Source organism: Falco peregrinus, chromosome 18 (assembly GCF_023634155.1).
Source record: "Falco peregrinus isolate bFalPer1 chromosome 18, bFalPer1.pri, whole genome shotgun sequence".
NCBI classification, from domain to species: Eukaryota; Metazoa; Chordata; class Aves; order Falconiformes; family Falconidae; genus Falco; species Falco peregrinus.
Genome location: NC_073738.1, coordinates 3,575,656 through 3,592,859, shown reverse-complemented (window position 1 = coordinate 3,592,859; position 17,204 = coordinate 3,575,656). Strand labels below are relative to the sequence as shown.

The 17,204-nt window shown below is 51.3% G+C and overlaps 3 protein-coding genes across 3 annotated transcripts; 1 reads left to right on the top strand and 2 right to left on the bottom strand.

Annotated features, from left to right (window-relative positions):
* Positions 1–806: 806 nt before the first annotated feature.
* Positions 807–7,576, bottom strand: PSME3 (proteasome activator subunit 3). The gene is made up of 11 exons (XM_055789741.1): positions 7,426–7,576; positions 6,588–6,620; positions 6,203–6,265; positions 5,595–5,699; positions 5,239–5,287; positions 4,494–4,606; positions 3,932–4,000; positions 3,616–3,683; positions 3,410–3,464; positions 3,082–3,168; positions 807–2,595 (listed from the first exon to the last, which is right to left on the bottom strand). The coding sequence occupies exons 1-11, from the start codon at positions 7,465–7,467 to the stop codon at positions 2,515–2,517; spliced, it is 765 nt and encodes a 254-aa protein (XP_055645716.1). The 5' UTR covers positions 7,468–7,576; the 3' UTR covers positions 807–2,514.
* A 132-nt stretch (positions 7,577–7,708) lies between these two features.
* On the top strand, positions 7,709–12,513 carry BECN1 (beclin 1). The gene is made up of 11 exons (XM_055789726.1): positions 7,709–7,899; positions 7,979–8,046; positions 8,134–8,192; positions 8,586–8,676; positions 8,950–9,086; positions 9,607–9,801; positions 10,006–10,152; positions 10,695–10,844; positions 10,930–10,990; positions 11,423–11,565; positions 11,908–12,513. Exons 1-11 carry the CDS (start codon positions 7,773–7,775, stop codon positions 12,074–12,076), a joined length of 1,347 nt encoding a protein of 448 aa, XP_055645701.1. The 5' UTR covers positions 7,709–7,772; the 3' UTR covers positions 12,077–12,513.
* Positions 12,514–12,952: 439 nt separating this feature from the next.
* Positions 12,953–16,609, bottom strand: CNTD1 (cyclin N-terminal domain containing 1). Its single transcript, XM_005238854.3, has 7 exons — positions 16,438–16,609; positions 16,261–16,336; positions 15,888–16,053; positions 15,208–15,370; positions 14,572–14,716; positions 14,076–14,172; positions 12,953–13,455 (listed from the first exon to the last, which is right to left on the bottom strand). Exons 1-7 carry the CDS (start codon positions 16,607–16,609, stop codon positions 13,294–13,296), a joined length of 981 nt encoding a protein of 326 aa, XP_005238911.1. The 3' UTR covers positions 12,953–13,293.
* Positions 16,610–17,204: the final 595 nt, after the last annotated feature.

Genomic DNA, 17,204 nt, shown 5'->3' with positions numbered 1-17,204 from the left:
TCTCCCACGCCATGGGATGCACCGTGGGGCAGGGAACTGCGAGTGGCTGCTCCTGCTTCTCAGCAGAAGAGATGGAGGGTGGCCATGCCAGGCAGGAGCCCCGGTCTGCAGTGGGCGCACGGGGCCTGGCATGGGCCCCAGCTGGCGGCACCGTGCCCAGGAAGGGGCCAAGCCCCAGCCGGGCGCTGTACTCTGCCTGTCCTGGGGAGCAGGCTGCCTGCACCCCAGCAGCACGGGGACCAGAGCACCACCGGAGAGGCCTCCGCACCCTGGGCTGTGGCGCAGCAGGAACGGGAGGAAGCACACCAAGAACGAGAACGATCCGCTGGGCACAGCGGGGGCCGCTGGCTGCGGGGGGCTGCAGGGCAGCCTGCATTTCCTTCGGCCAAGAGTCACGGACCACGCGCCCAACACACGCACCGGGTGCAGCACCCAGGCGCCTGCCCCAGGACAGCACTGCTCGGCAGGGGGGCAGGAGCAGCCCCCGAGCAGGCCGCAGGCGTAGTGAGCGCCACACAAATCACCACACAAATCTCTCGTGGCTACTTTAACCGAGACAGCCCGAGTCCCACACACTGGGTTGAGGTGGGACTGCTCGCATTAAACCCAAGACCGTGGGCCCAGCATAGGGCATGCGAAAGGAATAGAAAGGACTGACGAAGCAGTGCATAGCATTTTACAACGCAGTCAGAAAGAGGAATGAGGAGAATGCAGGGAAGGACCAACTGGATGTGAGAAAGAGAGGACCAGAACAGACATTAACACTGCACAGCCTAAGAGCTCAGCATCACACACAAGGGGCTACCTTAAAAGAATTCCAAGCACCTTATTTTAATTTCTTGACATGGTAAAAGTTTACATACTTTCATCTGGCAAAGAGAGCCAAACAAATTAAAAGGAATCAATACAAAGAAACACAAGGGGAAGTGCTGCTCCCAGACAGCAGCGAGAACGCAGTTGGTTTGTTACTGAATATTTATTAGCGGGAAGACTAAGAGTTGACTTAACTACAAACAACAACAGAAGAGCCTATAGCAAGGGCCAGCAGCCCACCACACTCTGGGCAAATCCCTGGGAAACCAGCAAGAGACAACATGGCTCTTAGATGTGGAAGCAGAAGAAACCAAAAGTAAAAAAAAAGAAAAAAAAAAGAAAAAAAAAAGAAAAAAAAGGGTAGAAAGTTAATTCATTTTGTCACTGTTGTTACAATGAGGTTAACACAAACTATTAAGGCTACTGCACAATAAGAATATACAGGTGTAACAGTGAGACCCAGGGAACAGCAAGGTTCCTGAAACAATTGATTTAACGTTCCCTGAATAGGGGACTTAAGTAGAAATACTATAAATAAGAAATTTTTGGAGCCCGCAGTGTTATGGGCCCACCTGCCACACACAAAAACTGACGCAACACAACCAGTCATTTCCAAAAGGGTTTGCAATGGACCATGAAACATTCCAGCGGTTTAGAGGAGTCACCAGGCACACGAGCGTGCCCTTTGCAGGGGAAAGACTACAAGGTCTGCAAATGGTCCTGGGTGGGGATCAGCCACCCTCACCCCCAAGCACCAACTGCCACAGCTGGCCTGCTCTGCCCAGGCAGTGGGGAGCACTGCCAGGGGACAGCAGGTCTCAGGGTGACCATGTGCAGAGACTATCAGGACTTCAGTATCGGACCTCTGGCCCCTCCCTTCCCTCAGCCCGGGCAAAAGCATCTCATGCTGAAGGGGCACTGGGACGTATGTCAAGTCACGTTGGTTTGAGCCAAGAAAGTGGCTCTAGTCAAATCACAAATAGGAGCGGAAGCCACCTGAGCTCAGACCAGCCAGGACAGCAACCAGCCCTAGTTTCAAGCACCACCTCGCCCTCTGCACTGATCCAGCCAGAACTGACAAGGCAGAGACAGATGGGGCAGGCTCTGCTGAGTCAGAAGAGCGCCAGAAAAGGAGTGCAGACTGCCCAGCAGCTCGGGAGCGCGGCTGCTGCCACCAGCCCCGAAGGGGCAGGGTCCCCTGGCTTTGCAATGGGTCAGTGCAGAACACCAGCGGCAGAGGGGCCCAGCTACAGCCAGCGGCGAGGAGAGCGAGCTTCTCCGCCTCTGCACCAGCACCTGGGCTTGCTCTCGTGCTGCAGACTGTCTGCCCCATTCCTGGAGACCCCTAGTGAAGCCTCCAGCCAAGAGATGGGACAGGACAAGGGCTTGGTCTCTAGTGTCGTTCCTACCCAGGTAGGAAAAGGCATGAAGGAATGTTCCTGCCTGGCTGGTGCTCTTACTCTGCAGTAGCCTCTAGGGCACCCCAAAGCAGCACGGCCTTCTCTTTACATTACTGGAGGGAGGGAAAGCTCCTGAGACCTGAACAAAACCAATCACAAAACTAGGCGAGAATTTCTTTAGAGTTTAACTAAGAATGCGATACTATTTCCAGCCAGTTTCCCATCTCGATAGTCACGTAACAAACCAAGGCAATGACGGTCTTTAGTTGACTGAACAGTTCTCAAGTTCAAACGTTGACACTTAATAGAGGGTCTCAGCATTGCTGCTCCGAGGCCTCTTGATCTTCTCAATGTTTTTAAGGATCATGTCATGCAAAGTGACCTGCAAGAAGGGAGAACAGGACTCAGACAAGAAGGGTGAAGTCATCCAGTGTTCAGCTCTCACAGTGAGCACTGGTTACAACAGCAACACAGCTCACCTCAGCACTACCCTCAGCCCCTGCGTGCAATCACCCCCCCAGTTAAGATAAGGGCTTCCTTCAGCCAGGCTTTACAGAAGCCACTGCGTGTAACGCTGAAAAAGATTCCTTTACAGACCCCCAGGAATGGCCGGTACTGCACAAAAAGTTTAGGACCACAGGTTCCCACAGAGGTGGAAGGAGTATTTTGTGCTAGATTCTTGTGAACTTTCAGCTGGAAACACCCGCATCTCTAGGAGATGGTGGAGAGGCTCTTCTTGTTACAGCCAAAGCGGAGCAGGACCAGGACTAAGCGTACTCATAGGAAAAGGGAAAAGCAGCAGCAGGATCAAAAGGGCTCTCTCCACTGCTGTGCGGGGAGCCAGCACGAGCTCTGGTTTTTCACTTACATATTGATTCCTCAGCTCTGAAATGATCAGGCGCAGGCTAATGTACTCCTTCTCGTCGATCTCTGTCACTGTGCGGCGGTAGTCCTCCTACAGAGAGCAGACACACAGCTGAGCGGCCCAAGCTCAGCTGTGCCTCCCAGACACCAAGTGAAGGTCCTACCATCCACAAAGGAACCCCCCCTTCATCTTGCTCTCCTCTAACACAGGTGTCCTCCATCCGTTTACCATCCTCCCTTTTCCCCAGGACGCTCAGCTCAAGGACAGTGATGAAGCAGCCCAAAGAGCAGCAGCGTGTAACACGTAGATCTCCACCTCCCTGCTTACTTACCACATGAGGGTACTTGGCTATTTTGGAAACCAACTTTGCTCTTGTGATATAATATCTGGTAGGAAAAGGGAGAGACTCAAGGTCAGACAAATAGCACCAAGGTTTTTGTCAGGCCCAAGCTGCCCTAGAAAAGCTGGGGGACCTTCCCCAAACACTTTCCTTTTCCAAGGGGATCCCCCAAAAGAGGTCTGTCCTTGCATGCCTACCTAGAAATCTGGTCCAGGTAGGATGCTGCCTCACTCTCCACAGTTCGAAGCTCAGCAACTGTTTCCTCCTGCAGGGAAGACAACGAAGCCATTAATTAGCTTCAGGAGAATGCAACTGGCTGTCAGGGCTCCAAAAGCAACATGTCTCAGCCCTGCCATATCAAGCTCAGGTTTGGGTTCTAAAACCTAACCCAACCCCATGACTGCAGCTGTTGGATACCATCAAATGAAAGATTCAGAGGAACCCAAGAGACCCTTGTCGTCCCTGGAGCATGGCACTCTCCTGCAGCAGGGCACAGAGCCAGCGGTGCCTTACCTGAATAGAAACACCAAAGTTGTTTCCATCTTCTATCCTGGGGATGAGGAGCTGCACCCACATTTTGACCTGTGGTGGAGAGATCACAACACTGATCAACACCAACACCTCCACAAAGGTCTCTTTCTCAGAAGTTTTACCAGCCCCTCCAGGACTCTGCCTTTGCCCCACAGTTCATGATAAAACTCCTGCATGTCCTTCATGCTCATGCAGCACTCCCAAGGGGATCGTTCCCCACCACAGCTGGGACACCCCACAAGCCCAGCTTCCCATGGGAAGCTCTTGGCAGGTGTCTGTGACAAAGAAGGGTGAAGAAAAGCCTCCAGGAGGCCTGTGTGACAGACCTCCTCCTCCTTCAGGTGAGCTGCAGAGCTCCCTGAGGGCTCAGAAAAACATAATTTCCCTAAAACTACCTCCTAGCCAGTTTCAGGCACTGCCATACAAATCCTGCCTCTCCTTGCCTACAGGATAGAGGGGGCCGCTCTTTCCGCCCAAAGCAGCTTTGCCTCTCCAGGAGCAAAAGCATCCTACCGTCTCCGCTTGCTCCAGCGCTCATACCCACCGTATTACACTTCTCGATAAGCAGCCTGATTTCTGGTTTCACTTTCTCAATGATGTCCACCAGCTGCTGGTTGCTCTTCAGCATCCCATTGGGCATCACGAACACTTTGGTACCTAGCGGCACAGCAGAAAAACACCTGGCGTTAGCAACGCGTAGGAACAGCTGCGCCAGGGGATCAGACCGAACGTCCACCCAAGTGTCCTATCTCCTGCAAAGGCTAGCAGTGGACACTGATCCAGGCTACAGCTAACCTGTGGGGAAGGGGAAATTTGATGTGGGATAACAGCGGTTACCACAAAGGAAGGAAAAGAGAAAACACGGAGTGGAGATGAGAGCTGAAGAGCTCTAGGTTGCTGAGGCTAGGCACAAAGGATTTTCCTGATGCACGTGTATGAGCTGTTTCTGCCTCAGCTTAATCCAAAGCCTGGTATCTTCCTCCAGACAAGGAGAGCTTTCAGCACAGAGCCACAGGGAGATCAGCGGCCTCTGTCAGCAGGCCAAGCTCAAGCAAGTACTCCTTATGTCTATGAGAGAAGTCCTAATTATGCTTTTAAGAGCTGGAACCTGACTCCTCCACAAGAGAACGTCTGTAGGTCAGGCTCTGAGAGGTTGTGGGAACAGGCTAGCACAAGCAGCAGCTGCTGTCAGGACAGGTCAAGCGGGGTTCAACTGATTTCACATCCCTAAGGTATGGTGCACTGGTTCAGGGGGCAGGCAGCAACACAAGAGACTTGGGGACTCTTACCCTGAAAGGTCTCTTCGCGGTCTTCCAGCTTCCTCTTTTTCATATTTGGCTAAAATATACAAAACGTTTTACTCACAAACTAGTCGTAAGCTGTAACAGTGTTGTAAAGGAAACAAGGAAAACTTTAGAGCCTCTGCTATGCTCCTGGTTTCTAACCATTCTTCCTTAAAAACAAAGGAGGGCTGCAGAGCACAGCGTTACCTCCAGCAGACTTCCCAAGCTCGAGAGACCAATTCCTAAAAGCCTTTGGGAGAGCCATAGCATGTTATTAATAAGAATGTCCTATTCCAGCACACAGCAAGCCATGCAGTTTTAATTAACAGAAATAGGGATCACAGCCAAGAGAGTAACCTTACCCCATCCAGTCCATCATGGCTGTTCGTGAGAAGAATTGGGTCAGGCACTGGGAGGTTCATGTCCGAATGGATCTGAGTGAGATCATGAATATTCAGGATAGGCTCCTGGAAAATAAAGAGGATTTTTGTTATTTAATTATGAACTAACAAGTTCAGCCACACCAAACACAACAAGAAGACAAAAGATTCAGACCTCCCCCTTATCCAACTATAAAGCAAGGATGAGTGAAAAAAAACCCTAAAAAAATCTATAACAATAGGCTTGTGACAAGACCTCCCTCCACCCAACAGCAAAGTGCCAGCTCCAGACTGCTATCAAAGCTATCAACTGTCTGCAGCACTGGTGTTCCTGTGAGACTACAGCATCGCAAAGGACGGCCCAAAGTTGCCAAATACGCAGAAAAGATAAATGTGGTGATCACACAAAGGAAAAAGGAAGCACACCCTCTAGAGCTAGCAGTGCTCAAATGCATGCAAGCAACCAAGCCACTGCTTCGGGTCTTCGTAACAAGGTGAAACAGACAATAAAATGCACAGGACAAGACCTGCCACACGGCTTTCAACTTCTAGCTGCAAATGAAAAAGTATATGTCATTTGTATCCCTTACCTTAAGGAACCCATCGAGTTCTAACAGCTTCTTTGGGAAAAAGTTTGCCACCAGGTCTTCAGCCTGAGAAAGGACAAGACAATGACATGAAACAACGCCACGAAGTTCCCGCTAATAGGCAAGAACGCCACAGAAATCAACTGTCCAAAAGGCAGGAAACAGGAGAGAACATAAGTTCTGCCTGCTGCCAACCGTCACGCTAAGCCAAGATGCCAGGAGAGCCATGAGGCCCAGTAACCTTGCTCCAGTTTATAACTGGCACTGAGCACCACTAAGCTTCCAGGAGAGGCCCAAATTGCAATCAAGCCCATCAGAAAGATACGGCCGAACGGCCTCTTTGCTGCGCTACCACACTCTGGGGCAGTGGCAGAGAGATGCTCCTCACCTCACTCGTGATCCGCTCCCTGAAGGAGTCAACCTGCAGAAGGAAAAAAAGCCAACAACAGTTCAGAGTCATTTCCAAAAAAGCGGGGCCCAGCACGAGCCGAGCACCGTGCCCTGCGGATGTGGGAGCTCAGCCACGGCCCCACCGCACCCTGAGGATGTGGGAGCTCAGCTATGGCCCCAGAGATGCAGGAGCTCAGCCACGGCCCCGCCGCACCCTGCGGATGCGGGAGCTCGGCCACGGCCCCACGGACGCAGGAGCTCAGCCACGGCCCCGCCGCGCCCTGAGGATGCGGGAGCTCGGCCACGGCCCCACGGATGCAGGAGTTCAGCCACGGCCCCGCCGCGCCCTGAGGATGCGGGAGCTCCGCCACGGCCCGAGCCCCGCGGCTCCAGCGCGGCTCTGCCCCCCCACGGGCCGGGAGAGCCCGCGAGCACCGAGCGGCGGCCGCCAAGGGGCGGCACAAGCCGCTCCCCGCGGGTCTCGCCTGCGCGGGCGGCACTCAGGAGACCGGGGCGGAACGGCGAGAGAAGGCGCGGGGGGGACGGGAAAGCCGCGGCTCCCGCCAGGGCTGGCTGCGGGGCGGCAGATCCCCCGCGCCGCACGGGCCCAGCCCGCGGCCCCCTCCGCCGGGGCACCGCTCGGGGGCGGCCGCGGGGCGCTCCCGCCCAGCCCGCGGGGGAGCGGCGGGGCCGGGGGGGGCCCAGCGGGGCGGGCCGGCCGCACGGCCGGGGCGGGGCGGCGGGGCCCCGAGGCCCGGCCCGGCGGGGCCGCTGAGGCGGCGGGGGGGTGGGGGAGCTGCGGCGGCGGGGCGGGGCGGGCCGCGCCCAGGGCGCACCTTGAGCTTCACCTCCGGGTCCACCTTGAGCAGCGAGGCCATGGCGGCGGCGGGCGGGTCCGGCTGCGGGTCTGGCGCGGGGCCGCGCTGCCGCCTGCCCCACCACCGGCGTCGCCGCCACCGGAACTGACCTCACGCCGCGCGCCCGCCAATGGGACGCGCGCCCGCCGCCCACGTGACCCCGCGCACGCGTCCCGCCGGGTCCTGGCCGCTCACACGGGGCGGGGCGAGGCGAAGGGAAAATGGCGGCCGCGGCGCTTACACCCCTGCCAGGACCGTGCCCCGCCGCGCTGCGTCACATCCGGCGCGCGGCGATGGCGGAGCGGGCGCGGGGCTGAGCCGGCGGCATGGAGGGGAGCCGCCCGCCCGCCTGCACCACGCAGGTCAGCTTCGTGTGCCAGCGCTGCAGCCAGCCGCTGAAGCTCGACACCTCCTTCAAGATCCTGGACCGCCTCACTATCCAGGAGCTGACCGGTACCGGCGGGGCGGGCGGGGGGCCGGGGCCGGGCCGCGGGGCTAGGCCTGACCCGGGGTGACGCCTCCTCTCCCGCAGCCCCGCTGCTGACCGCCGCCCCCGCGCGGCCCGGGGACGCGCCCGAGGAGGAGAGCGCCCTGACGGAGGTACGGCGCGGCGGAGGGCGGTGGCGGGACCTTCATCCCCCCGTCCCCTCCCGGGCCCCGGCGGTGACGGTGTCCCTGTGCCCGCAGGAAGCCTTCGCGGAGAACCGGCAGGATGGCGTGTCCAGGAGGTTCATCCCGCCGGCCAGGTACGGCCACCGCTGCACCCCCAGCCCCTCTCCCGCTGGGCAGGGCCCCCACAGTCCCCACCGGGCAACCCGAGCCCCCGGGCCCTGCCGCAGGGGCAGCCGCTGGGTGCGTCCCCTTGGGAGCCTGCCCCGGGGGACCCCGCGGCACCGGGCCCCCAGCGAGCGGCAAGGCCATCTGGGGGCACGTAAATCCCGGGCACGGCACTCAGGATGCTGCTCGTAGCTATGACTTAATGCTGTCCTGGCAGAGGCGCAGGCTGCCCCGTCCTCTCGCGGGTGCATCCTGCGTGTCCGTCCTTCCCGACTGCCAATCTAGGCTCAGTTTTAAGGCTAGCACCACACCTGCCTCCCCCAGACCCTTGGCACTCAGCTTTCCGTAAAATTTTTTCCAAGAATGATGTCAACAGAGAGCGCCAACAGTTTTACGCTGATCGGAGAGGCGTCAGATGGCGGCACGATGGAAAACCTCAGCCGGAGACTGAAGGCAAGTTTTACACCAGCTGGTAAGCTCTGGTGCTTTTGAACCGGGCATCAGTTTTTCCAGATGCTCTGCAAGATTAAACTGCAAAGTCTCCCGTAGCGCTGGTCTTCCGGTACTGTTGTTGGTGAGTAGTTTGGTAAAGCTGGCTTATTTTAAATCAAGATCTGATCTGCAAAAAATTACTTTGCCAACTGAAGAAGCACAAGCCCGCCTGCTGAAAACCAGCCAGCAGCTGCCTGTGCCGTCGCTGGAGCTAATGGTGAGCTCTTCCTGCAGGTCACCGGCGACCTCTTTGACATTATGTCTGGGCAGACGGATGTGGATCACCCCCTGTGTGAGGAATGCACGGACACTCTGCTGGACCAACTAGACACACAGCTTAACATTACGGAGAACGAGTGCCAGAACTACAAGTGAGTGGACTGGAGGTGACCCAAGACCAAGTTGCTTTAGCTTGAAGCCTAGGGAAGGAATACAGCCCTGATCTGACTTTCCCTGATCCGTAAGAGATGTCCCCAGCTTCAGTGCTTGGGGTTTTCTTTGTCTGAATGAAATGAAAAACTTATTTTTGAGAGTCCTGTGGCATGCAGCTTCTCCAGCTGAAGCCTGTGAGCCCATCAGAGCGACTGGTGCCGCCTGCCCACGCTGCCCGTGTGGCAGCATTCCCAGGCGATTGAGGGCGTCACAGAGACAGTTGCTGACAGGCAGTCACAGATCCTTGGTCACCACCTAGCCCCCCTGTTCTCCTGTGTGCGTTCCTGACCCGCAGCGCAGGATCAGCACAGAGAGTCTGGGATGAACGAGAGGTGCACGCACGCTCGAGTCCCCGCTTGTGCTTCTGCTCGCGTGTGCAGGCTGTCGCCGAACTGGGGGCTGTCAGTGGTGGGGGCTTCCCAGGATCCCTGTTTTGGTAATCCTGTTGCTCTCCTTTAGGAGATGCCTGGAGATACTGGAGCAAATGAATGAGGATGATAAGGAGAAACTGCAAATGGAACTGAAAGAACTTGCGCTGGAGGAAGAGCAGCTGATTCAGGAGCTGGAGGACGTTGAGAAGAACCGCAAGACTGTGGCTGAAGACTTTGAGAGAGTCAGGGCAGAGGCAGAGCGGCTGGAGCAGGAGGAAGCTCAGTGAGTGAACCTCAACTGCAGCTTATGGCAGGGATTTTAGGTAACATAAATGAGATGATAGCGCGGAGAAACCTGTCAATAATGCTCAGATGCAAGTGGCTTACTTTTTGCAAAATTGGCTAGACTAAAAAAAAAACTAGTATGCCCTAGGAGCAGTCACTAAATGCCTGTACTTAACATTTCCTGTCTTGCTTTTATTAAAAGGTATCAGAAAGAATATTGTGAATTCAAGAGGCAACAACTGGAGCTAGATGACGAGCTGAAAAGTGTGGACAACCAAATGCGCTATGCCCAGATGCAATTGGATAAATTAAAGAAAACCAACGTGTTTAATGCAACCTTTCACATCTGGTAATGCAGTTGCTGGAATACCGCGTCAGTTTGCTAAGAATCTGCAGCCTAGGGCCGTTTAAGTAAGACTGCATTGGACAGGAAAAGTGCTGCTGAAGTCATAGTTGCTACACAACAAAGCAGGTGGCCACAGCTGTCAACAGCGTCAGCTGAGAGAGGTTTGCAACACCGTGTAGATCTCTGAGTAGACTGAAATGGCTCTTCCACGAACCCTGTTAACGAACCGAGACCCAGTGTGTGAGCCAACGGTAACGCTTTAATGTCAGGCTTCACGGAGCAGGTAGCTCAGGGGTTTGGGTGTTTGGCTGGGGGGGATTTCTTAGGTTTGATTGTTGGTTGTTTTGTTTTGTTTTTTTTCTTTAACTGTTATAAACAAGTGGTTGGTATTTATAAATGCCTTTTAGCCACAGCCCCCAAACCCTCCTTCTGCTTGGTTAGCAGCGTGTGTTCCGTAACTGTTCAGTACACGGCCCTTGTTTGGTTAGCTGTGTTAGAAGCTGGTCCTGCCCCAGTGTGTTTATTTATAATTCTTCTTATCGCAGGCACAGTGGTCAGTTTGGCACAATAAATAACTTCAGACTTGGCCGTCTCCCCAGTGTTCCTGTAGAATGGAATGAGATCAATGCTGCCTGGGGGCAGACCGTGCTGTTGCTACACGCCCTCGCTAACAAAATGGGCCTGAAATTTCAAAGGTATATCCAACGCAATACAAACTTCACTTACAACCCAGATAAAGGCAGTTGGGCTCATCTGCTTGTGAATCCTGTCTCCTTTCAGATACCGCCTGGTACCGTACGGCAACCACTCGTATTTAGAGTCCCTCACGGACAAATCAAAGGTAAGAGACTCTGCATGAATTGGAGGACGCTGACCTTGAATGCCCCAGAGCCCTGGTCATGCTGGGGACGCAGAAGGCAAGCTCAGCTCTTTATGAATATACAGTACAGGAGAGCTGGCTGCCTGTAGCAACGTCTCACTCTATCTTGTATCAAGCCAGTCATTCTGCCATCCAGCAGCATTAAAATGTGACAGGCCTCTTGAACTTGACCACAGCTGGCCAGAGATACAGTGATTTGGGAGGCTGTTGGTCATTAGGAACCCAGGCCTACACGCAGTAGGCTCTTTGCACAAAACAAGTCCCGCTACTACGTGCCACAAACCATTTCTAAGCATCCTATGACAAATTTAAGCCTCGCACAGGACTAAAGAGCTGCAGTGACAGTATCTAAAATGGAGCGTTTGGGGTGCCTGAAACAAATCTCTTTTTCAGGAACTCCCCTTGTACTGTTCTGGAGGCCTGAGGTTCTTCTGGGACAATAAGTTTGATCATGCAATGGTGGCTTTCCTGGACTGCGTGCAGCAGTTCAAAGAGGAAGTGGAAAAAGGCGAAACTCGGTTTTGTTTGCCTTATAGGTGAGTGTTGCTACATAACGTGTCACATTAAGGCCTGGTGTGCTGTCCTGTGCAACACTGACCAGCCTCTGGAGCAGCCTACAGCACTGCTTGCTGTTTCAGTCCTGTCTTTCTGAAATCATCTGTATAACGTGCAGGATTACCATATTTGCTCTTAACTGAACTGAAATTTCAAGCTAGTTCCTCGGGTGAAGATCTGAGGCTTGCTAGATTTCCTTTAAAAACAAAGTATCCTTACACAGAATAATAGGAATGTCAGATGTGGATTTTAGTATTTGATATCGTACTGAGATTAAACGCTTGCGATGGTAATGCGCTAATAAAATCTTGTGTGTGACACAGGATGGACGTGGAGAAAGGGAAGATTGAAGATACAGGTGGCAGTGGCGGCTCTTACTCTATTAAAACGCAATTTAACTCTGAGGAGCAATGGACAAAAGCACTAAAATTCATGTTAACTAACCTGAAGTGGGGTCTTGCCTGGGTCTCATCCCAATTCTATAACAAATAACCATGTAAAGAACTCGTCCTGGCAGCCGTAGAGTGTCTGCGTTTCGTTGGAGAAAGTCAAATCGAGATGTCTCTTAATATTAACCAGTACAAAATGTTTACAATACCAAAAATCCACAAGACACTTTATTTAAAATACCATTATTACAAGTAGTATATAGAAAAGCAATATGTAAAGTTATATCGAGCTGAACAGAATAAAAAAAATCGGCTATTAAACAGATGCTAAACCAGCACTTCTGAGGTTTATAGATATGTGTATAAATTACTGCTGAAATTCACCAGTGAGTTTGATACTACTCTGTTACAGTTTAACACAGATGAGAAAAGCAAAATGTTACAAACATAGGGAATAAGGTGGAAGAACTCATGGAAACTGCTTGGTCATTTAAGAGTAACTACAGTTTGAAATAAAGTATTTTCTAAGTCATATCAGCACTTCTTTGTGCCACTGACCTTAATGAGGTTTGATACAGTTTAAAGTATGTGTTCCCTACGGTGATACTGACTATTTGTAATACTTCCTGCAGCCGGTTCTTGCACAGATATACACTAAGTAAATAATAAAACACTGCTCTACACAAGGCGTGCTTTCATCTGGCGTATGCCAGGCGCAGCGTGAACAGCCCCTGGCACTTACATGGACATGCTGAACACTTGCATTGCTTGCAAAACTGGTGGGATTCTGTCCTTTTCATGACACCGGTCAACTAGGTGGCTTTTTTTGGGGCAAGAGCGAACAAGCTCTGAGCAGTGGCAAAGAGGGAATGCAGGAACAAGCAGCCTGGCTGCAGCAGGCTGCCCAGGACAGTGCTTTAATTTTTAAAAAGCAGCGAGCCAAAAAAGAAGATACAGCCCTGTTCGTACCAGCTGGGCATGCAAGCTGCTCCTAGCAATGCAGGTTACCAAGCAGAGTACTGTGCACGTTAATGCCTTTTCAAAATACCACTCTTAAGAGTTTTCTCTAAAGGAAACTTATAAATTAGAAGCTATAACTCTTACAATAAAGTTTTCGGTGCTGAAAGAGAAATGCTGCTTTGCTTCTGCACACTGCCTGAAAGGTCGAGTTTTTCTAATTCACACATAATATATGAAATGTTAGGGAGCACCTGGTGTTCAAAAGTATGAACCAAACTGCAGTATCACATGAAGTGGTCGGTTAGTGGCAGCGTAGCAGTTTGCTGCTGATAGGGTAGCGACTGGCCGTAGAAGATAGCTCTATTTGAAAGACAAAATTCCGTTCTGTGGAGCTTTTGTTCCAAAGCCTCTGTAGTGTTGCTTGGGAGTGGTACTGCCAATGACATGTTTCAGTACTGCATAAGAAAATTCTAAGATGCTTTGTGAAGTAATGCCAGTGATACTGGTTAAATGCTCCACAACCTTAAAAAAAACAACAAACAAAAAAAAAATAATTAGTGCCTGAGGCATTATTTACAGACATACTTCTTAATCCTCCAAATCTAATGAGAATAATAGTGCTCCATCAGTACACTCCAACAAAAGTTGAAGCCTCTCAGTATGTTTTTTTATTTGGTTAGTTTTTTTGTTTGCTTACTTGCTTGTTTTGGGTGGGTTGTATTTTGTTTTGCTTTTCTTTTCTAACTTAATTGCTTCTACTAAAGAAGTGAAATGGAAAAGCTACTCTCTGTAATAGGCTGTTACAGTATTCAGTATATAGTCTGGGCAGGAAGCTGTCCCATGGGATCGCTTCTCCACCTGCCAACGAAATGACATCTAGGGGGGTTTGTTCTGGCTGTGAAGAAGCTGCAGCGTGGGGAAACGCTCACACTAGTGCAAGCACAAGCCTTCCTGTGGGATTGGCCTGTACCCTCATACTATTCTTACAAAAGTATACACTCTTCCTGCTAAAAAACCTGAATGTCATCACCTCCCTCACGCCACTCCCAGTCGAGCCTACCTGTCGTCTTGGCTGTGCCTCAACATATAAGCAACCTTCACATTTTTTCACGTAGAGCTCACGTGTTTAGAAGCGCCTGTACCTGCTTCCAGTGCTCTGGGTTTCGTATGAACACGCTTGTGCTGATGATTCCAACAGCCAGCAGCATGAAATCTTCCTTTACTGTCAGAAACTTTGCTCTGCAGAAGTAAAAGTGTTTTCTGGTGCAAAATGACACCAGCTTTACAGTTCAAAAGCTCCTGCTTCTGTAATCGCTATACAGCCTACGGACATGATAGCTTATTCGGTCCAAATAAAGCCTGATACTGTTTAATGGACAGTGCTAAAGCAGGGTTTTTACGATTAAGTTAAACGCTTTCCTAGCTTGCCCCTAACCTAAAGGAAACATGGTGAAGCACATTGCTTTGAACTGGGATATTAAGATCAATAAACAATGCTGAAAGCCCCCCAAAATTAAATTTTTAAAAAACATGCCCAAAATGTAGCATAATAGGTATTATGCTACTATTTCTTAGGGGTTTTTTTAGGGTTTTAATTTCAAATAGTTATTTTAAGTAATGGTCACGTAAGGTACTTACACCTGCAGTTCACTTGGTGTTGAATTTTCAATGGCAATCTTCAACAAAGTGTCATAGATGCTATCTCTTGTAAGGTAGGAGAAGTCTAGTAGTTGCACACACATCTGATACAATGGTTTTGCCGGAAGCAAGCAGCCGTTATGTCCTAACACAGAGATCATACATAATCAGCCATGCATTTTGAGCCATTAAACCAAATTAGAAAGAAGCATTGGTTACTGTAAGTGAGGGATGAAGATTTCTAGTGACAGCTGCCCTTTGTTTTTCAATGCCACAAGCTGCCTGATGCCATCGGCTTTCTCAGTCTCAGTATAATTTCACTCATTCTGAAATGCAGGTTTTCAGGCCTGGGCAAAGAAAATGGTAAGTCTCCGTAGAAAATGTGGCCTTACACGATGTTTTGGGGGTTTTAAACTCAATCTTTTACTGAATGAGTCACAACTGGCTGTCCAACAACATTCAGCAGATTCTACTAAGGACAAAGTTCTCATCTGAAAAGTAAAGCCCTGAACAATCTGAAACGTGCCTTCACAGGATGCAAAAGTCTGTAATATGGCACATTTTGGTTCAGATCAGTAATAGCTCTATTATGCTTTTTAAAAAACTTCCCCATTCTCTCCTATTAATACTCTTTACCTAAAACCTCTAGAAGCAATTCCACGTAAGCCAAAGGAGTTGACACACTGATCTGGAAGTGCAGAGTTTTTAAAACAGCAAGCTCTGAGTCGAGCAAATCCTGCTTGGTGTATGAGTATTTTAAGGATTGCAGAAATTTTACAGCTGTGTCATTGTTAACTATCTGAAGAGGGGAAAAAAACAAAAAGACAAATTATCTCCTAGGCCATAAGGCACTTGCTAAGAACAAAGTACTTTTTTGCTTAACTCCTCCCACGGCACTGAAGCATGAGCCACTGTGGTGCTGCCCACTAGCCCAGCTGCCCAACTTCTCCTTTCAGCTGGCATGAGAAATCCAGTTTGGACCTTCTTTCCTGCAGGTTTCCTCTACTCCATAAACCTTCCCCAGGCAGGTATGAACCCTCTGTAGCCCTAAGTTTTCAACAACTACAGGCTGAGTTTTCCCACAGCCAGTGCTTTTTTCCCCAGTATGAGGAAAATGGGAACATTTCTTGACAAATTGTTACCTGACAAGTGACAATTGATCTGCCCTAAACAGAAAAGATTTAGGTCTGCAATATCCTTTGCATTTCATTGTCATTGTTGCCCTTCAAAGAGGAAATCTACTTTCTAAGAAAGATTAACATACTGGATTAATACACTGCTAAAAAGTGTTAAAAGAAAAGGTTTAGCTGGCTTACGTTATAGTGTAAGGAGAGTTTGCTTGCAAGCTGAACGCACGAGACAAGACGCAGGACAAATGTGTCGTCTGTCTGATCTTTCAGGGAGCTCCAGCTGCTCCCTTGTCCTTGTTCACAACTCTGAACATTCTCTCTGGAGATTTGTTCTACTTGCTTGATCATAAACCTACAAAACCCACAACTGCTCAGAAAACAGTTCTGCTGAGAAAAAGAACAGCAATTCTGCACATACTCAGAACACATGGATAGCTGTTAATTTGAATTAAATTAATAAAGAGGCAAAGCTCTTGTTTGAACGAGTGGTGTAGAGTGTGCACAGTGTAACCACATGAGAGAAATGAGAAATGCACTGAGCGTTCAGGATATTTATTACCTTTCAAATAACTCCACCGCTTGATACCTTGCCAACTGGTCCAAGTGCCATTTTTCACACAAAAGGAATATAAATTCTGCAAAAAATTGCAACAGTCATTCAGTTCAGTCAACAGAAGCTAATTATACAGCTGTTAACTGCCTCAGGAGTTAGCTGTAGTTGAGAAAACAGTCTCACCCACTATCTGTGTCTCTTTGAAGCATCCGGCCTGATCCGGAAGCTTGCTCAGGTACTGTTCGTTTTCTGTGGCCAGACAGATCAGCTTATCCTCAATAACCTCAGGAATGACCTGGCCGAAGATGGGGTCTGCATCACGGTACCGCGATCTTGCTTGCACCTGGCATGCCATTGAGCAGTGCGGGCCAGAAGCCCTCTGGACAATAATTACTTCAAAGGCACCACAGCGCTTCAGCGGTGCCAGTGGGGAAGGGCACTGAGAGCCCCCCCAGGGCTGCGCTGGGGCCTTGGCGTCCCAGAGGCACAACCGGGGAGCTGCAACCCCTCAGCAGCCAGGCTGTTTGGGGGAAGGGGCTCACGGCACCTGTTGCCCACAGGGCAGGTGTAGGTAAAGATGGGGATGAGAGGGAAAGTGAAGGCAAAGGGACAGGGACTGGGACTGGGTCAGGGACAGGGACCAGGACCAGGACCAGGCCAGGCCAGGCCCAACTACCAGGCCAGGCCCAGGCTGTGCAGGTGAAGGCAAAAGGACTGGGACAGGGACTGGGCCCAACCACTGGGCCAGGCCCAGGCTGTGCAGGTGAAGGCAAAGGGACAGGGACTGGGACAGGGACAGGGACCGGGACCAGGCCAGGCCCAACCGCCAGGCCAGGCCCTGGCTGTGCAGGTGAAGGCAAAGGGACAGGGACCGGGACCAGGATAGGGACCGGGACCAGGCCAGGCCCAACCACCAGGCCAGGCCCTGGCTGTGCAGGTGAAGGCAAAGG

Bases quoted from the DNA above. Each gene is read 5' to 3' on its own strand.
- PSME3 (XM_055789741.1), bottom strand. From the start codon at position 7,467: ATGGCCTCGCTGCTCAAGGTGGACCCGGAGGTGAAGCTCAAG. The intron at 5,700-6,202 runs GTAAGGGATACA...TTTATTTTCCAG, and splicing joins AACTCGATGGGTTCCTTAAG to GAGCCTATCCTGAATATTCA. The intron at 3,169-3,409 runs GTAAGTAAGCAG...TGCTCTCTGTAG, and splicing joins TAGCCAAGTACCCTCATGTG to GAGGACTACCGCCGCACAGT.
- BECN1 (XM_055789726.1), top strand. From the start codon at position 7,773: ATGGAGGGGAGCCGCCCGCCCGCCTGCACCACGCAGGTCAGCTTCGTG. The intron at 8,193-8,585 runs GTACGGCCACCG...ATTTTTTCCAAG, and splicing joins AGGTTCATCCCGCCGGCCAG to AATGATGTCAACAGAGAGCG. The intron at 8,677-8,949 runs GCAAGTTTTACA...CTCTTCCTGCAG, and splicing joins ACCTCAGCCGGAGACTGAAG to GTCACCGGCGACCTCTTTGA.
- CNTD1 (XM_005238854.3), bottom strand. From the start codon at position 16,609: ATGGCATGCCAGGTGCAAGCAAGATCGCGGTACCGTGATGCAGACCCC. The intron at 16,337-16,437 runs GTGAGACTGTTT...AATTTTTTGCAG, and splicing joins CAAAGAGACACAGATAGTGG to AATTTATATTCCTTTTGTGT. The intron at 15,371-15,887 runs GTAAGCCAGCTA...TCCCCTCTTCAG, and splicing joins AACTCTCCTTACACTATAAC to ATAGTTAACAATGACACAGC.